Source organism: Ruditapes philippinarum, unplaced genomic scaffold (assembly GCF_026571515.1).
Source record: "Ruditapes philippinarum isolate M1 unplaced genomic scaffold, ASM2657151v2 ctg7158_1_1_1_1, whole genome shotgun sequence".
In the NCBI taxonomy this organism is placed as follows: domain Eukaryota; kingdom Metazoa; phylum Mollusca; class Bivalvia; order Venerida; family Veneridae; genus Ruditapes; species Ruditapes philippinarum.
This window is the reverse complement of record NW_026861786.1, coordinates 6930-27029: the sequence shown is the minus strand read 5'-3', so window position 1 is coordinate 27029 and position 20100 is coordinate 6930. Positions and strand designations below refer to the sequence as shown.

Here is a 20100-nt window from a genome sequence, read left to right as displayed (position 1 = left end):
GCCATGACCTGACAACATTGTCATGAGATATACAGTGTATTTGCCATGGCCTGACAACATTGTTATGGGTGATACAATATATTTGCCATGGCCTGACAACATTGTTATTGGATATACAGAATATTTACCATGGCCTGACAACATTGTTATGAAATGTGTTAACTTGTTATGTTATTTGTTATGAAATTGTTGTTATTGTAATGAGATTGACTGTAGCCTATTGTTATTATTACATGTTATAAATCGACTACTTTTGAAAAGATACTATAGTTGTGTGTAGATAAAACTGTTAGAATATTGATATAATTACAATAACTGTTTAAGAGGTGGCATATCCTCATATGTTTGCTGACATGTATTTCCATATGTGTTGTACTATTCATCCATATGTGATATAATGTATATCCAAATGTGTGGTACTTTCAACCATATGTGTTGTACTGTACATCCAAATGTTTGGTACTTTACAACCATATGTGTTGTACTGTACATCCTTATGTGTTGTACTATACATCCATATATGATGTACTGTGCATCCATATGTGCTATGATACATCCATATGTGTTGTACTGTACATCCACATGTGTTGTACTGTACATCATTATGTGTTGTGCTATACATCCATATGTGCTGTACTGTACATCCATATATGCTGTGATACATCCTTATGTGTTGTACTGTATATACATATGTGCTGCACTGTATATCCATATGTGTTGCATTGTACATCATTATGTGTTGTACTGTACATCCATATGTGATGTGCTTTACATCCATATGTGGTACTGTACATTCATATGTGCTGTACTGTACATCCATGTGTGCTGTACTGTACATCCAAATGTGTTGTGATACATACATATGTGTTGTACTGTACATACATATGTGTTGGACTGTGCATACATTTAAGTTATACTGTTATCATAATATTTTATCAAAGAAACAATGGAAATGTAGGGAAAAAAATGAGCTGTACTCTATTTGAAAAATCAATAAATAAATATGTTCTAAGTTAGGATAACCAGATGTAATGAAAAGGTAAAATAGACCCTGTATCACTGCATCATAAATCAGGTGTCGTTTTGTGCTGTCATAAAGTAGTATTCTTGTAACAGTTTACTTTTGCTTCTAGCCTACATAAAGGGGAGTGGTCCTGATTAAATCTGGTATTGTAATCATTAAAAAGTAAACTTAAATGTTCTTTAAAAATTTGTAAGAGGGCACCTAAATTTTTACTCAATTTAATGTGCAAGTTGAACTTTCAGAGTTACTAAAAATTTATAACACTTTTCCTGAATGTAAATTATGTTCATAATCCAAGAATTTCCTCTATTATACATTTTTATTATTCAAAAACATTAAATGAAAGGCTTAAATGAAATTTCTTATAGAAATTAGGTCTTTTTGGCATAGTAATAATATATATAGAGATATAACATGATTACACCAGTAGGTGGCGCTTTTTTGTCGTCTGCTTTCAATGAAAAACGATCTCTTGACACTAGAGATTATGATAACGCTGTTATTTTAATGATTTATATTTTTGCTTTATTCTTTTTAGCTCACCTGTCACAAAGTGACAGGGTGAGCTTTTGTGATCGCTTTTCGTCCGGCGTCCGTCCGTCGTCCGTCCGGCCATCCGTCCGTCCGTCCGTCCGTCCGTAAACTTTTACTTTAAATGACATCTGCTCATAAACCGCTCAGTCAATTTAATCCTAACTTAACAGGACTGTTCCTGTGGTAGGCACCTTTCAAAATTGTTCAAAGAATTGAATTCCATGCAGAACTCTGGTTGCCATGGGAATCGAAAGAATAAGCTAAAAAATATCTTCTTTTAAAAAACCCAAACTGTTAGAGCTTAGATATCTGGCAAGAATCATCTTCTAGTGAGTGTCTACCAAGTTTTTTAAAATAAAGCCCAGGGGTCAAAATTGGCCCTGCCCCTAGGGGGGTCATTGATTTCCCTTATGTATATAGTAAAAACTTAAAAAAAACCTTCTTTTAAGAAAACCCAAATAGTTAGAGCTTAGATATTTGGCATGACACTTCTTCAAGAGTGTCTACCAAGTTTGTTGAAATAAAAGCCCTGGGGTCAAAATTGGCCCCGCCCCGGGGGGTCATTGATTTTCCCTATATGCATATAGTAAAAACTTAAAAAATCTACTTTTAAAGAACTCAAAGAGCTATGGCTAAGATATTTAGCATCAAACATGTTCTAATAGGTGTCTACCAAGTTTGTTTAAATAAAAGCCCTGGGGTCAAAATTGGCCCCGCCCCAGGGGGGTCATTGATTTTCCCTATATGCATATAGTAAAAACTTAAAAAATCTTCTTTTAAAGAACCAAAGAGCTAGAGCAAAGATATTTAGCATGAAACATGTTCTAATGGGTGTCTACCAAGTTTCTTCAAATGAAAGCCTTGGGGTCAAAATTGGCCCTGCCCCGGGGGGTCATTGATTTTCCCAATATGCATATAGTAAAAACTTAAAAATCTTTCTTTTAAAGAACCAAAAGAGCTAGAGCTAAGATTTTTAGCATGAAACATGTTCTAATAAGTGTCTACCAAGTTTGTTCAAATAAAAGCCCTGGGGTCAAAATTGGCCCCGCCCCGGGGTCATTGATTTTTCCTATATGCATATAGTAAAAACTTAAGAAATCTTCTTTTAAAGAACCAAAAGAGCTACAGCTAAGATATTTAGCATGAAAACATGTTCTAATGGGTGTCTACCAAGTTTGTTCAAATAAAAGCCCTGGGTCAAAATTAGCCCGGCCCCGGGGGGTCATTGATTTTCCCTATATGCATATAGTAAAAACTTAAAAAATCTTCTTTAAAAAAAACCATAAGAGCTAGAGCTTAGATATTTGGCATGAAAAATCTTCTAGTGAGTGTCTACCAAGTTAGTTCAAATAAAAGCCCTGGGGTCAAAATTGGCCCCACCCCAGGAGGGGTCATTGTTTTTCCCTATATTTGTGTAATAAAAAATTAAAAAATCTTCTTAAAAAAAAACAAAAGAGCTAAACTTACAATGTTTAGCATGAAATATCTTCTAATGGGTGTCTACCAATTTTTTTCAAAGAAAAGCCCTTGGGATAAAATTGGCCCCGCTCTGGGGTCATTGATTTTCCTTATATGTGTATAGTAAAAACTTAAAACATCTTCTTTAAAAAAAACTAAAAAAGCTAGAGTTCAGATACTAAGCATGAAACATCTTTTAGTGAGTCACAGTCTACAAAGTTTGTTCAAATAAAAAGCCCTGGGGTCAAAATTGGCCCCGCCCCAGGGGTCATTGATTTTCTTTATATGTGTATAGCAAAAACTTAAAAAATCTTCTTTGAAAAAACCCAAATAGCTAGAGTTTAGATATTAAGCATGAAACATCTTCTAGTAAGTGTCTACAAAGTTTGTTCAAATAAAAGCCCTTGGGTCAAAACTGGCCCGGCCCCAGGGGTGTCATTGTTTTTAACTATATGTGTATAGTAAAAACTTTAAAAAAATCTTCTTTCAAAAAGCCCAATGAGCTAGAGCTTAGATGTTTAGCATGAAACATCTTCTTATGGGTGTCTACCGAGTTTGTGCAAATAAAAGCCCTTGGGTTAAATTGGCCCTGCAACGTTGGGGGGCCTATATACAGGTGAGCGACCTCAGGGCCATCATGGCCCTCTTGTTTTTTTATTTGATGATTTTGTATTAAATGACTACTCTCTGAAAAATCAAATATTTCATATATTTGTCACATGACAATACAGTCCCTATAATAATTATACTTTGGGATTGTTTATTTACCATTTATGTAAATGTACTAAAGCTTTAATAATAATATTGCATAAATAAAAACCACAATCTACAGTTATAGTGTATTAGCAGTATGCTTGATGGCCGTATGCTTGATGGCCGTATGCTTGATGGCCGTATGCTTGATGGCGGCAACATATTTTCCCATGCGGCCAGTGTAGACAAAGATCAGCTGGTACATTTGTGACATCTGATCATGGTCTGCACTGTTCGCTATTCAGTCCATACATATTTTGATGAAATTTTCCCTAAAACTGATGAATGGTATTGTCTGGATTTAAAGATGGACAAGTCCATTGAAGGTAATTAGTGAGGTTAGGTTTAAATTTTATTTAGAATAATTTATAAATTACTGATTTTTTAAAAAAATATTTTGTGTAACAAATTTTATCATCATGTCACTTTTATATTCAAATATATAAAAACCTAGGTAGCATAATTTTTATATATTGTTTAATTACTCATTACTAACTTATTTACCGAAAATTTTGTCTCTTGATATATACATGTAGTTAATATGTACATGTAGTTAACATATTATTAATTTACATGTATATATATTTATATAATTTTATATATGAGGTCTAACAATTTGTCTCTCTACTTTACAAGATGAATTATTTAGCATGTATCTTTTTTGGTGCGAATCTTTTTTTCTGTGTGTAAATTAGCATAATTAAGTGAATAGGAAAAAATAGACACTCATTAAAATCACCAGAATGATATAACAACAATAGCCAAGTCTTAACTTATGATCTAAGTGTAAACTTAGGACCCTTGTCTTAACTAATGATCAAATTCTAAACTTAGGACCCCAAGTCTTAACTTTTGTCCCAAGTCTTAACCTAGGATCTAAGTTCTAACTTTTGACCCAAGTCTTAACTTTCAAGTCTTAACTTAGGATCTAAGTCTAAACTTATGGCTCAAGTCGCTTAGGACCAAAGACTAAACTTAGGACAAAAGACTAAATTTAGGACTCAAGTTTTAACTTATGATCCAAATCTGTACTAAGGACCAAAGTCTTAACTTATAACTTATTTGTGAATAATGCATATTAAGCATGTTGAATTTGTAAATATGATTTTAGAATGTCCACTATTAACAGAAGAACCGTTGTCTTCAAACTGTGAATAAATACCCTGCCAGCAATATTGATATTTAATTCAGATGAATGTATGACAAAATCTCTCCCGGACAAAAGTCCTCCCATCTAAAAATGACAAAGTGGACAAAATTTAATATCCTATGCCACTGTGTCATTTTAGATGACTTTTGGTCAGTAGAGTTCTTGTCCATTCCCTGTTTAAACAGCACAGATATGCAGCCAAGCCATGTTTCGTAATAATTAAAACACAGGCAAGATATTAATATATTTCTGCTGGTATTGAATTTTTTGTTTGTTTTAAAATCAAGCTACATCTAGCCTAATATTAAATGTATGTTAAGGTAATGACAGTTGAAGATGTTTAAGTATCATATACAATAGTCAAAATTCATCTGTTCCTATATTATATATAGTTTCTTAATATCTTTTGTAACTTTTTAAAGAATCTAAAATAAATAAACGAACATTAGCTCTTTCTAAAACTTAGAGATGAATTCAATGTTCTAGAAGCTTATCGTCATGAATTCAATGTTCTAGAAGCTTATCGTCATGAATTCAATGTTCTAGAACTTAGGGATGAATTCAATGGTCTAGAAGCATATTGTCATGAATATTGTGTGTCATGCTTAAGTATCAAACATATGTGAGTTTATCTCATATGTGATCCATATGTGCACAAAAGTGCATAAAAGTAACCATAAACATACAAGAAGTATTTTCTTCATGTTGATTGTTAAGACATATGACACTCAAAGGAAATAACACACAAGGAAATAACACACAAGGAAATAACACTTAGGAAATAACACTCTTAGGAAATAACACTCAAGAAAATGACACTCAAAGGAAATAAACACTTAAGAAAATAACACTCTTAGGAAATTATAAACACTTAAGGAAATGAAACTCAAAGGAAATAACACTCTATAGGAAATTTGTAGATTTTATATTTATTTCACAAAACTCATTAAAACAGTTTTGTCATAGAAGTAAAAAATAAATTGAATACCTACACAAGTTTACAGTTTTGTTAAAAATGTCAGAATATCCATCAGCTCAACTTAAAACTTTAATGATTGGTCAGGGCTTATTAAATAACTTACAGATTTTTTTTTAAACAATTTTCTGTGTGTAACATAGTTATATGTAAGGCATATTATTTATATATATCAAATAAGTCATGATTTTGAACCAATTTTCATGATTTTTAGCTCTATTCTTTGCTCATTTACTTTTTTGTTTTATAGTGTCGGATATTTTGCAAAATATCACCATTATTGCTTTAAACTGAATGTCACCATTTTCTGTTCAATGTCACTACCCTGTGTTCTGAATGTCATTATTTAAAATGATTCAATACATTTTGTAATGATAGTTATATGATTAAAATGATAAAACACTACTCCAGATAAGTTTATATATATAGTACATCATTCTCATAGAATATTATAGGTATAAAAATCAGAGATTCGGATGATTATTTGGAAATATGGTGGAAGGCCTGTTAACCGTTTTTTCTTTGGAACTACTTTTTTTGTCTCTTGGTTAAGTTTTATTGACAATGTTTGGAGAAAGTGCTTTTTTGTCACAGAACTATTTGTTAGTCACTATCTATATTGTTAAACTCTTTAATAAACATGTCTTAACATGTATGTGTTCTGTTTCATTCCATATTCCCCTTTTTTGTAGCTGGCTGTTATGTATTAAAGGCCCATGTTGTCTCAGAAATTATGTTATTTTGATGTCTCAAAACTTTTATAATGTTGGTGAACTTTTATAGTAGTATCCATAAAGTTACTAACTCACAGGCCAAATACCTGAACTATCTTGTTTATATTTTGCTTTTTTGGCAATAAATACAGTTATAGATATTTAGTATTTTATATGGAAGTCAAAATACTACTTTGTTTAGATTTTGCTACTTTTATGACAAATTATTTCGCTTTAATTTAATTACTTTATTCAGGAAACAAGCACCTAAACTTGCTCTTAAATTTTTATTTAAATGTTATAAAATTCATGTTAGCCCTTTCTAAAGAAGTAAAAATTTATTCATTTCTGAGGCATAATGTGCCTTTTAACCAATATAATTGTGATGTTTGATAAGAAAAGATTACCAAGAAAAGATGGTCATGAAAGGTAATGAAACAGAAGAGGGTGTAACCATTCTTCAGTTTCAAAGGATGCACCCGGTGTAGTAACGGTTCTCCTAGGTTTCTTTAACCAAGATTCTCTTTCAGTTCCGTCATTTCGTTATATATTTCCGATCTAATGTCTTGAAATCAATCGGTAGCCACCCAGTATATAAACTTGTACAAATACTACACAATTATAGTTGAAAGTGTTCGTGAACAAGTGGTTAAGGTCGATGACATCAAACTGCCTGTCACCGATGTGGGTTCCGCGAGGTTTTTCGGATTCTTAAAATTCTTTAATGTGAGAAAACTATCCATAACTTATGTGGTTTTACTCAAGTGCACGTTCGTGCCTTAAATAGTGCACGGAAGGGCACTTGAGGACTTCCTGCGCCAGTAAAGCCGGAAGTGCGACGTAAAAGCCAACCAAAGTAAATAAAATCCAGCCACAGTTGTCTTTTGAATAAGATTTTAATACCAAGGCATTTATATTGGTGCTCTACTCCAAGCATGCAAAAGAATCAGTGCTACCTCTAAAACGAGACAACTTCTGTATTCATGCAATTCCTCCGAGCAAATTAATTAACAGTTATCAGAGAGCATTGTAGATATGGTCAATTAAGTGCAAGAGAAAAATAAAGAAAAAAACGGTGCTAGCTGTTCCAGATTGAAAAAATTGCTACACTAATCTTACGGATTCACATTGTCACGATAGCTGATTCATGTGTCTTCAAAGATAATGATGATGGTTTATAAACATAACTAATTTAAATGTTCTTAAACAGGACTGAAGGTGTCATTGTATTGATTATGGGGAGTTACTGTAGTGACAGAAGTTTTGATTGGCTCGGAATTATATGTTTGTTTAGGTCGTCTGATATGAATCACTACCTCCATGATCATTTGAAAGATTTCAAGAACGCTGAGTAGAGACGCGCCAAGAAATAATCCCATAGCGCCACCTATATCCGATACAAATCGCACTGGCTGAAACAAAAAATAGACATTAAGTAGTGCAGTCATAGTGATGATACCATGTTAAGGACAATGTGAAAAGTATATTAACATTTTTATTTGAAAAGCGTAAATTAATGTTCTTCGCAAAATGACTAACGCTGTAATTGCAAACAAAGTAAAAAAACAGCAACAAACAAAAAACTTGATAATATACATGAACCTAATGCGTTATGAATAAATTCAAAGTAAATGTAGTTAGAATTATTATTCTTATTAAAATATATTGGAATGTATTTCTGACATTCCTTTTTTCAATATTGCAGAGACATTGTAAAACATGTTCGTGTTTTAAGCGCCAACTGAACATTCTCGTGCAATCAGTGCACGATCAGCCGGGCTATACGTGCCGCGGCTAAAATTGTCCGTTCTTGAAAACTTCCCCAAAAGTGATAAACTTTTGGAAAATGGACAAGTCAATTTAAGATAATTGGCGAGGTAAGAGTTAATTAAGTTACTTTCACACTCAAGAATACATAAAATACACCTCTTGTATTACAAGTATTCTTTCACTGCTTGATTGAGATGTATCTGAATGAAAGTTCCTCATTAAATTTAAGACTAACCTACATGAATATCACTCTCTTATATACGAGTAACCTTTTACTTTGTTATATATGCTGTGTCTCTTTATTTTGTTTCTATCTACATTATTTGTACATTGTACACAGATTGTTTGAATAATTTACCTTGTATGCCTCTATCTCAGTTATTTGCTGGTAGTTCAGCTCCTCAAAATATATACGTGCCCGAATAAAATTATAACTGTATCTGTAATTATACATCTAACTGTTTAAAATTTATTATTTTCTAATCAAGTTTTGTCATAATTAGTTATCCAGTCTTAATCAGCTATAAATGATGAAAATGAACAAACTTGTTAGACACATATATATTTAACTTAACGAAATTTGATCAATTAAAATAGTCTAAAGATGTGTAATCAATAATATCTTTGTTTGTTAGCCGTAAGAAATATTAATTTTAAATACAATGTATCATATGTCATCTGAATAAGCCTTTGCCAGACAACAATTGCCCTACAGCATTTGCCAGGCAACATTTGCCAGACAACATTTGCCAGACAACCTTTGCAAGACATCATTTGCCAGACAACATTTGCCAAACAACATTTGCCAGACAGCCTTTGTCATCAGTAGAGATTCTGACCTACAGGCACTATATTGTCGGTTATACATTTTTTGTAATTTGATATTGAATCTTTAAAATGACTGGTCCAAATTCAAAGCAGGGAAAATTCCGTGCAAAAATATGCAAGAATTTATTTGGGCTGATGTCATATATGTTTTGAATTAATTAGTTTATTTTGACCTTCAATCTAAGACTAGGTTGAATGAAAAGATTATCAAATGTAATGCAGGAGTTAAAATTCTCACTTTTCATAATCAAAAGTCTTATTCTTTAACTGAAGACAGGCTTCCTCCATTGACGGCATCTGTCGTCTGCAGACGTCTTCCATTAGCACCTTCTCCTGAAATAGTATTTTGTCGGCATTGTAAAACAATATTATAATATTGTACGTTTGTAACGTCGCTTTTCATTGGATAATCGTGACGTTTATAGTTTTTTATAATACTGCACGTTTGTAACGTCATTTTTCATTGGATAATCGTGACGTTTATATAGTTTTATATACACGGCTGCTACCGATTCATGAAGAAATCTAACTTTTTGTCTCTAAAAATGATGCTTGCTGTATTATAAATTCGTTATAAAGATCGTTGACAGGTTATATGGTCGTATATAAACGGCTGTTTGCAATATAACCCTCGCCTAACGGCTCGGGTTATATTTACAAAAAGCCGTTTATATAGGGCCATATAACCTGCCAACGATCTTTATAACTAATAATATACACGGCTGCTGTCGATTTTTAAAGAAATTTCGCTTTATTCCTCTAAAAATGATACTTGCTGTATTATAAATTCGTTATAAATATTTCTGACAGGTTATATGGCTAATAACTGAAAATTTAACCGAAACGCGGTAGGATTTTTTTATAATTATAATATACATATATGTATCAGTGATCTCGAGTCTTATTTATGCAATAAATAGACATATGTATAAATAAGAAGTAATTTATAGCGATCCTAAAACTCTAGCTAAACTATTCACTTGATGAATATTAAAAATGAGAACATATTCTTGACAATAACAGCATGGGATTCTACTAAAGTGTTCGATTGTGTCTAGGTTCGGACAGTATTCTTCCACTAGGCCAGGACAGCATTCTTCCACTAGGCCAGGACATTATTCATCAACTAGGTAAACTGAGTAATTAAATTATCGACCTTATTTGTGTCCAAATGAATTAAAACAAAACCAAAAAAATATACAAGCATACAAAGAAAATGATACATGTGATACATTCAATAAAAATTGGTCATACTAGGTAGTCCTCATTTGGCCAACGTCTTCCCGATATTGTCTTTTCATAAACTGTTTCCCTGAAAAAACATTTTTTTTTTTGTAGTTCTTATATACATTTATCGAGTGTTCACTCCTGCCTGGAATAATGCAAAAATGGTACTTTAGATCTTCCCCTACTAGTAAAAGCTAGACAGTCGTCATTTGACCTTGACAATGTCGGCATATAGTAAACTAAAATACAGCCTAAAATATATTTATCACTATTCTGAGAAATTAAAAGTCATCATAAAATAATAGCCATGTAATCAATTAGATGAATGGTGTAATTCCCGTAGGAAAAATAAAACATAACGAATTCAAAAAAGCAACGCAATAGTGGATATCGAATATGAATAGATTACGGTTTATAAGCATGAATATATTGATTTTAACTTCACTTTGATGAAACTTTTTTATCCATTCTCACAAAATAACTAGTACTGGTGACGCAAGAAGAGATCGAACCCATCATGCCTGGGTTGAGAGATAGATACGGTATCTCAGATCATTAAAACAAACACAAACCTGCATGGGCTGATACAATCACATACTGACGTCCCAGACTGAAAGTTGAAGTTAACATTTTCCGCGCAGGTATCTTCTGTAACATAAAAATAGTAATAAAATATAAAGTCATCACTTTGCTAAACTGCTAAACCAATCAATTAGTGTTAAGAGTAGACCCAGATGTGTATTATAAACGTGAAACAACAAGTTCTAATAAATACGAACAGTTAATTATCAAATAACATAAATAAGAGCTTTACACATAATATTTGCTAATTTTGATGTTGAAAAAAAATCCAATTAACTAAGTGATAAATTTATCTTGTTTCAATTCTGCAGAGGAATCAATGGCTATCACTATATAATTAACAGTAACATAGTGTGTTTCTCGTGTATTTTATCAAGCTATCTACCATTAAACATTTTGTTGTATACATATCTGACGAAACTTCCTTGTAATGTACATTATATCATTATATTTAAGACATAGAGGATATTGCAAGAGTATAAGTTCAATACTGAATTTATTGAACGAGTTGAATGAAAAAATATTATTCAAACAACGATTTCAATATACATTCAGTAATAAATGTACTCTATCACATACCCAAAATAAAGACTGTTTAAAGTGTAAAAGAATATTCTAACGCAAATGGCGTCACGTCAAAATATATGCACGGCAGTGCACAATTTTTACGGAGTCGCAAAGGCGGCACCGGTACGAGATGAACTGCTAAACAGTAGTTACATACCAGTTTTATTTTGATTGTCACAAACATGTAGCATTTCTTGACTGAAGTGGAGATCCGGTGCATCAAATGGTATACAATTACACTCATCTATCGTCATTTCAACACGACAAAACTCCATGCACGACTTTTCAGCAAATAAAAAAATCATATTAAGTCTTAGCAGCACGACCAAACCATTTAAAAAAGGTATGAGATCTTATATTTATGATTTCACTGGATGAAAATTACAAAAAGTGTACTGTTTGGACCCATCAACACGAAGCCAGGGCCCCAAAAGAAAATATAAAAAAAATCCTGATCAGTATGAAATTTTCTTTGATCATATAAGGCTAAACTAAAAGTTACATATACAAATATAAAATAAAAGGCTAATTTTTTAATTGAAACAATTCATTTCGGGATAAAAATGTAGCAGCAATGATGATACAGTTACAAAAATAAATCAAAATAAGTATCAAATTTAGGATCAAGGTCAATATTTGGATAATTTTTAAACGTGCGTTTTTTTTGTAACGTTATCATGATTTTTCTTTTAAATTTTATGAACTGATGCTACTTAAAGTCAATCTTAAAGATAATCTTGAATATTAAATCTAAGAGAATAAAAGAATGCGAGATTTTGAAATACAAACATTGATCCGATCTTGATCATGTTTCCTTCAATCTTTGTTTAGACGTGGTTTGGCAACATGCTAGTTACATGTACCATTTTCCCGCCCTTTAACATGTGTTATATCTCGTTAGTAATGAAATAATTCCAAAGCCGTATCAGTATGATTTAGTAATTAAAAGATTTGTTATGAAAATGAAAAAAAATGGCTTCATTATGCGCATTTTTGTGAAACTCGAAATAAACGTTCCAAATAATATCATTTACATTCATCACAATCATTAATAGCTTGGTGATAATTTGGTAGTATACTTACAATTCTGCCAGGTTTGGTCAAAAGTTCGTGGATTGCAGCTATAATGATCATACAGTAAAAAATCAACACCAAATGTTTACATTATAAATTGCCCCATGTGGCTAGGGGTTGCCTTTATGGGTTGAGACATAAGAAGATAGTATGACCCTTTGTGATCATAAGACGCGACTAAATAGGTTCGAAATACTGGAATCTATGCATCTCTTAGCTCAAGAAGGTGAGACGATTTTCAAACCTTGTTTTGCTTAAAGTTTGTAACATCCGAGGTTAACCAAAATCATCTTTATTCTGTTGGTGCGCCGTAAAATCAAACCAAACAAACATAATCAATTCTGTAAAAATTACGTCTTGGCAAAATCATAGGTGTTCGGCGCGTTGATTGGTCACTACCCCCAGGCCCCCCTCATCCACTCTACAACCCTTTGCTAAATATAAATGTATCATTTTTTAATTTTTTGTGGGAAATGAAGGTAATTGAATTAAAAGCATTTACCAAATATTTCAAATGAAAAATACTGCAGTTTACATGGTTTTGAGCGGTAAGAGGGTTGTAGAGTGGATGAGGGGGGCCCGGGGGTAGTGACCAATCAACGCGCCGAACACCTATGGGCAAAATAGCCTATGAAGAAAAAAGACAAAACAAAAAACTAAATAATGGTTTCGTTATAGATTTATAGTTTCAATTTGTGTTCTATTTTGATATGTTAATAGATATAATGTCTATACTCTCTATATATGTTAAAAATGTTGACCGCTCATCAGTTCATTCATCGCCGCTCATGCATTCAATTATAGGGAAGACATTAGGGAGCATCGAAACACGAGGCTATCTGATTTGTACGAGGGGGGCGTTTTGTATCATAAAACACGTTCCATGTAGTCACAATATGAACCCCCTCCCCCCCTCCAAAAAAGTAACCAATGGACGACCATCTGAACGTGACATATCAATCGTTATTCCTTTCTCTGTCGTCACAAAAAGTAAACCTCAGAAAAAATGAATACTCTGGAGTGTGCACTAAAGTTTAGAGCATTTTGTGAAAAATGGCGGTTTTTTATTGAAAGTCTCCCGTTACAAGTTCAAATTGATATAAAACTATAAAAACTGCTTTAATACTAATCAAACTTTGCACAAATGTTGACTGGAAGCTCAGTCTTAAATTTCCTGTTAACATGGCAACGAGGGGACATCTCAAAATTGCCAAAAAATTACTATTTTGCATTGATTTTTTCCTTCAAAGGAGTGCAACTTCTCAATGGATTGAGATAGACTCAAAGGCTTTTCAGCGTTGGTTACACCTACCTTATGATGACCTGGGGTCATTTCGAGCCTCTTACAATCCAGATTTTCCTTGGCGATGAAGGGGCCTGCCCCCTTCAAACCCCCCAAACATAAGGGGGTATATCCCCCTTCTGGCACCCCCTGATGTACCTTTTTGACAGGGGGCGGCGCCGAAAAAGTGATCACTTTTTTATTTGGGGCCCAAACAGGACAATTTTTCACTATTTGAGGCCTAAAAGAGGGGGATCGAAAGTGCGTTGTTTCCGCGTATATATGAGGTAAAGGGTTAACAAAAAATGATGAAAATACCTGAAATTACCCACAATCGCGTTTTTCCATGTTAAAACATGGCCTTACATATAATTTTGAAGAAAATTTGTTGTTTTGTAGATTTTTTTTTGATTTTTTTCATTAACGCACTGTGTTTGAATGTATATACGATTTATCTCTGTTATAAAGGTCCCCGAACTATGATACAATAAACTGAAAATGTTAATTTCAATTAACAGAATTCCCTTTGGACTTTATCTGGAGCAATTATTTTGTATTTTATTGCTTTAGTTTAATTGCAAGTTTTGATAATACTGATACGAATAGATAAATTACTAGTATTGACTATTATTCTTTTCTTTAATTCTAAAGGTTTAATTTTTTACTATTTTAGATCTACTCGTAACAAATTATATATGTAACTTCTTGCAACAAAATATATCGTTATGTGTTTTAATAATTAAATGTTTTTTTTGAGTCAGAAGTCGGACTTTTCAACTAAACAAGGCAAGAAACAAATCAATCCAAAATACTACTACTACTTAAAAACAAGTAAATATTTGCACCATGAAGATACATGACACTCAACAAGTACAGTCGAACTTTGTTAACTCGAACTCGGAAGACTGGAGAAAATTTGTTCGAAATATCGGTTGTTCGAGTTAACAGAATTTGTAATTTAAATATCTGTTTGAAATAAACAATGCATACTTACAGCAATACTGTATGAAACATTGTAACGTTTCTTGAAACTGACACCATCTGTACAATCTTTATAAGGCCGACCTAGTCTCGAAATGTTCACCTGAAATTTTATACAATTTTTACAAAACAATTCTAACATGTGACTTAAAACCCGACCTTCACTAAAAATAATTTGTATATGTTTAGTATGTCAAATATAAACATTAAGAAGGATTTTGTACATGTAATAACAGGTCGTTTCAAACGTTAACCATTAGGAAAATTGCACCCTGACATACAATTGCCCCTGACCCTACATAATTCTTATTTGTAATCTGTAATTAAATTCCAAAAACTTAAAATAAATATAAACTCTTCAACTGTTACTGAGCTGACAGGTTAAATCTGTGTAATATTATGATGATAATTGATAATTTACCGTTATAATGTGTGACTTAGATTACTAAATTTGAATTTTGATGGAAAAAAATCCCTTATACAAACTTACTACTCGAAGGCCAATCATTGTTTCGAAGCCTGGACTCAGTGTGAGACCTTCCTCTGCCGGCATTGGAAAGGTTCCCGGCTCATGGAACACCATACGAACACCATAACCGGAAGCAAAGTTTTGAATGTATTCACCTACTTCAAGATTGAGTCTTAATTTGATACCTGAAAGTTTCACGATTAATTTGTTAAATAAGGCTTGAATTCTAAATATTTTGTTTATTTGTTTTTACTTTCACCTTCGATGTAATGAAGAAAATCGGTTGACAAGACTTTTTGGTTTTGTTATTTTTGTTTGATAGCCCTTTAAGCTAATAAGATAGAGCTATTAATCCTGGAATCGTTTGTTCGATCCTCAGGCGAGCCGAAGTTACTCCATGACAGTTAATATCAGATGATTATTCTAATGGTTATTTGTCTCTCGCCACTGATTCGAAAATCATGTAAGACTAGTGGATGAATTGACAATTAATGGTTAGATATCCAGGAAAGCCAGATAAGGTGCACCGATCGCTGAGGTTTGACAAAAATATGTTGAAATCTGCATAAAAAAGCAACCATAAAAAATATACAAATCCAAATTGTTGCTTTGAAAAAACATGATAAAGGTATATGAGCATTACCGTGACTTGGACCACTCCTCCAGGCTGTGTATTTTGGTGAGTCCATCGTAAAACAGTTGCCATAATCAGCAGATGTAAACTCGGTGAAAGATGTCCTACAAGAAAACAAAAATGACAATGCGCAAAATATCTTACATAATCTAAAGGCATTATTTAAACGTTTTGAAAAAAAATAATAGAGAGGAAAAAGAAAGCCAAATGCGCCAAAATTGAAAATGTTGCAGGCTCGATTTGATTCAGAGTATCATTATTGTTCTTTACTTACGTAACGTTTTGATGTCTTCCGGCAAATGAAGCTCGTGATATAAAATCAAGTTTCTGATGTCCCATCTCTTTACGTTGATCTCTGTAATAAAATATTTCAAAATCCATAGAGGATATTCAAGTTTTTTTCTGTAAATATAGGATTTATTTTCATCGATTGGTATGAAAATATATATTTCATGAGTGGCGGTAGCACAAGATGAAAATCAATCCTGTATTTATAGAAAAAAACTTGAATTTTCTGTTTATTATAAACATTTTTCTAAATTTTGACATAACAATTTGAAAAACTTTCTCTTAAATTTTGTGTACTGGCAGAATTTAGAAGAAAGTGATCCGGCAAGACACCAGTGAAAATACGGAAAATGAAAAAACGCATTTTATTAAACCAATAATTCTCAATATTTCATTTATAAGTTTATAACAAAATAATGTATGTGACGAATGTATGAATAAGTCTAAATATTGTAATGTTTTTATAACAAACGCAATATTATTAATGCAATGCTCTCTTATAAATTCATATCATTGCTCTTTTCAGACATAAGCAATGTCACAAAATTTTAAATAGTTTATTAGCATAAATAAGAAAAATGACAACAACAAAATATAAATAAATTTATATGCTCACACAGATTCATTCCTGAATTTAGTCTTAAATGTTCTAGTCACTTCCTCCCATACGTCACGTGGGTCCGCTCTAAGAGCGTTCTCATTTTCATCAAGATTACTGTCAACATCATCGTTGTCATCATCATCATCGTCATCATTATCAAAATAATCCATAAAACACAAAAAGCCACACTCGTAATATTCATAAAACGAAGTACTAGTATCCATCGTCGTGTTCAACTCATCGCCCGCATCTTGCCAGTCAGTAGTGGTTGATTCAGAAACCGATGATGTAGTAGTCGATGTACTTGACGATACGGTTGATTGTGTAGATTTTAAGGCCGAGGTAGATGTAATTAATGATCTCATGATGGGACTGTTTCTACTGGCCGTGCTAGATTGATGTTTTTTATGAGTGCTACTTGATATCGGACGATTTGTGAAACCACTGAAAGCGTCTGAAGTTGTTCTAGAATCTGATGATGATGATCCAGATGGATTTGAAGATGTTGTAAAGTCAACATTTGACGTTACGGCCTAAAATTATACGTTTTGACTGTCATCAGTTTTCAACTTTTTAATCATCCTGGTTTTATTTCTATATATACATGTAAACTATTTTTTACATCAATTGTGAATCGAAAGAGATTGATATGCTTGGAAGTCGATTCATTTTTCTCTTAAGATCATAATGTTTTAGATGCTCTATCGTCAAATCATAGTATAGATTTAAGATTGATATAGGACGAAATACATGAAAGATATTTGAATGGCCATGACACAAGCACGTACATACCACAATGTTCATTAATTAAACGTTACATGATCAATTTTATAAGATTAAATGATTGCATACGGTGTGGGGGAAATGCAGACGAGATAGGTCGAAAGCTGAAATTCTTCTAGTTCTTTACAGGCACGCACTATATACAGGTATATTTAAAGATATATTATTGTGAAATATTGTTGTTTACACAATCTTAATATGATCGATTCTCGTAATGGTTGTAACAAAAAAGTCGCTGTTAGTTAACATACAAGGATTTTGTGCATAAACAGAATAGAATGTTCCGTAACAAACTATTTTTCACCTACACAATCTTTTTAAATTAAATTTTAATTTATTTATCAGAGGTATTTTCTGTTAAGGAAACATATTTCTTTTATCAACAATTATTCTTTGTTAAAAATTCAAACTATATTTTTGTATTTTTGTAAAATTGTATAAATTAAACAAAATATATAGAGGATATTCAAGTTTTTTCTATAAATACATGATTTATTTTCATCGAGTGGTATGAAAATAAATATTTCATGAGTGGCGGTAGCCACGAGTGAAATATGGTAATTTTCATGCCACAAGATGAAATAAATCATGTATTTATAGAAAAAACTTGAATTTTCTGTTTATTATATACATTTTTCTCTTTTTTGCGATAACATTTGAAAGACTTTCCCTTAAATTTTGTGTACTGGCAGAATTTAAAAGAAAGTAGTCCGGCAAGACACCAGTGAAAATACGGAAAATATGTTTCACTGCAGTGAAAAATAAATTTTTACAGTGAAAATACGGAAAATGAAAATACGCATTTTATTTCATCAATATTTCTCAATATTTCATTTATAAATATATAATAAATATCATTATACCTCTTTCTCGTATAAGATATTTTTCAGTACAAGTGATTGACCTATTTGTGACTTCCTTGCAGGATTGAGGTTACAAAATGTCACTGCTGGAAATCTGTGAGAACTGAAGCCTAACGAAACTGTCGTCTGCACGGGGTGTGATTGGAATGTTCTGGAAGAAAAACAAAACCCCGATTCTTTTTGTCAGAAGCAACAGCTTAAGTCTTTTCCAATATCCTAATTTGCTGTTTTTTTTACAATCAAGTGGGTTTAAAGTGAATTGGTATACAATGGGCACACTTTCCATAACTATTTCAAATATTGATAAAAACAATAGAAATGAACAAGTTAGATATTTTTATTAAATATTGCTGAAATAAAAAGGGTAAATACGAGAGAGGTCTTTAGTGATATAGTATGAACATATATATGGTGAATAATAATATTTTGTTGTAGAACAATTTATTATCTGCTATATATCTATATGTCATATGGGTTCATGTATCTAACACTTACCATCAACGTACATATTTATTTCTTTCGTGGTTTGTTTTCATGTATGATATTAAATACTATCAACATAAAAAATATTATAAAGTATTAGAGATCTTCCGTTATGGACCAATTCACTTTAATAGCGAGCTCGACGCTGCTCGCAAAGCGAGCTTTACGGTAACGCGAGTACCTGCTAAGTGATGGTTTTGAAAACTTTCGTCCGAAGTACCGAATTGAACACATCACAACTTTTCGAATTACAAGATACCGATAAAAGCCGATGTACTCTGATTGAAAACGGAAGCGTAGACTGGTGTCCAGCGCACTTATATAGGAACCATAATAGAAAGGAGGAACCAGAATAACGGTAGCAGTGTATAAAATACCGAATGACAATTTTAAAACGGAAAATGTAAATTAAAAATGAACGATTATTTTAAACTATCTTACGGTAAAAGAAAATCGAGCTCGCTTTGAGGCTTTGCCTTTTTCATATTAAAGACAAATGACCCTTGCGATTTTTAATAAATTGAGACAAACATTGATTAGCAGTCATTGACATATAGAGCTTTTACGCCATGTAAGATGTTTAAATATAACAAAATTTCACAAAATTTCACAAGGGAAAATTATGGTCCGCGCAGTCGGGCATAGATCTGTACTGTTGACAACCTAGATTCAATTTTTTATCTCCGAAATTGATATAAGTGAAGCGAGGAATTTAGCGGGTTCAATAATCACTTTTCATATTGAATAAATTAATAAATTTGCTAAGGTTGTTTAGAACTGATTAGTTGTTTGATTAAGCATATCTATGACTTTGTACATACTAGGTCTATGATAAAAATGACCCTTCATAAATCGGATTCTTAAATCACGGTAGGTACAGCATATAAGTATAAAATGATATCCATCCTCGATCTCAAAGCATTGACATTTTTGGCATAATTTTTCCTGTCTCCTACCATATCTACCTGTTTGAATCCTCAGATTATGCTAAGAAATTCTTAAACGCTAATGCTACTCCTTAAATATTTGGATTTGAGTCTGGTTTATATGAATATAAAGA

The 20100-nt window shown here is 32.3% G+C and overlaps 1 protein-coding gene across 1 annotated transcript; it reads right to left on the bottom strand.

Moving 5' to 3' along the window:
- Positions 1 to 7495: 7495 nt before the first annotated feature.
- LOC132716806 (degenerin mec-10-like) lies at positions 7496 to 17715 on the bottom strand. The gene is made up of 12 exons (XM_060700142.1): positions 17704 to 17715; positions 16927 to 17444; positions 16297 to 16377; positions 16032 to 16126; positions 15410 to 15573; positions 14933 to 15022; positions 11740 to 11863; positions 11006 to 11081; positions 10461 to 10518; positions 9445 to 9539; positions 8737 to 8818; positions 7496 to 8020 (listed from the first exon to the last, which is right to left on the bottom strand). The coding sequence occupies exons 1-12, from the start codon at positions 17713 to 17715 to the stop codon at positions 7811 to 7813; spliced, it is 1605 nt and encodes a 534-aa protein (XP_060556125.1). The 3' UTR covers positions 7496 to 7810.
- Between the last annotated feature and the right edge of the window lie 2385 nt (positions 17716 to 20100).

Bases quoted from the DNA above. Each gene is read 5' to 3' on its own strand.
- LOC132716806 (XM_060700142.1), bottom strand. The intron at 16,378-16,926 runs GTGAGCATATAA...ATTTTATTACAG, and splicing joins AAATTCAGGAATGAATCTGT to AGATCAACGTAAAGAGATGG. The intron at 16,127-16,296 runs GTAAGTAAAGAA...GTTTTCTTGTAG, and splicing joins GGAAGACATCAAAACGTTAC to GACATCTTTCACCGAGTTTA.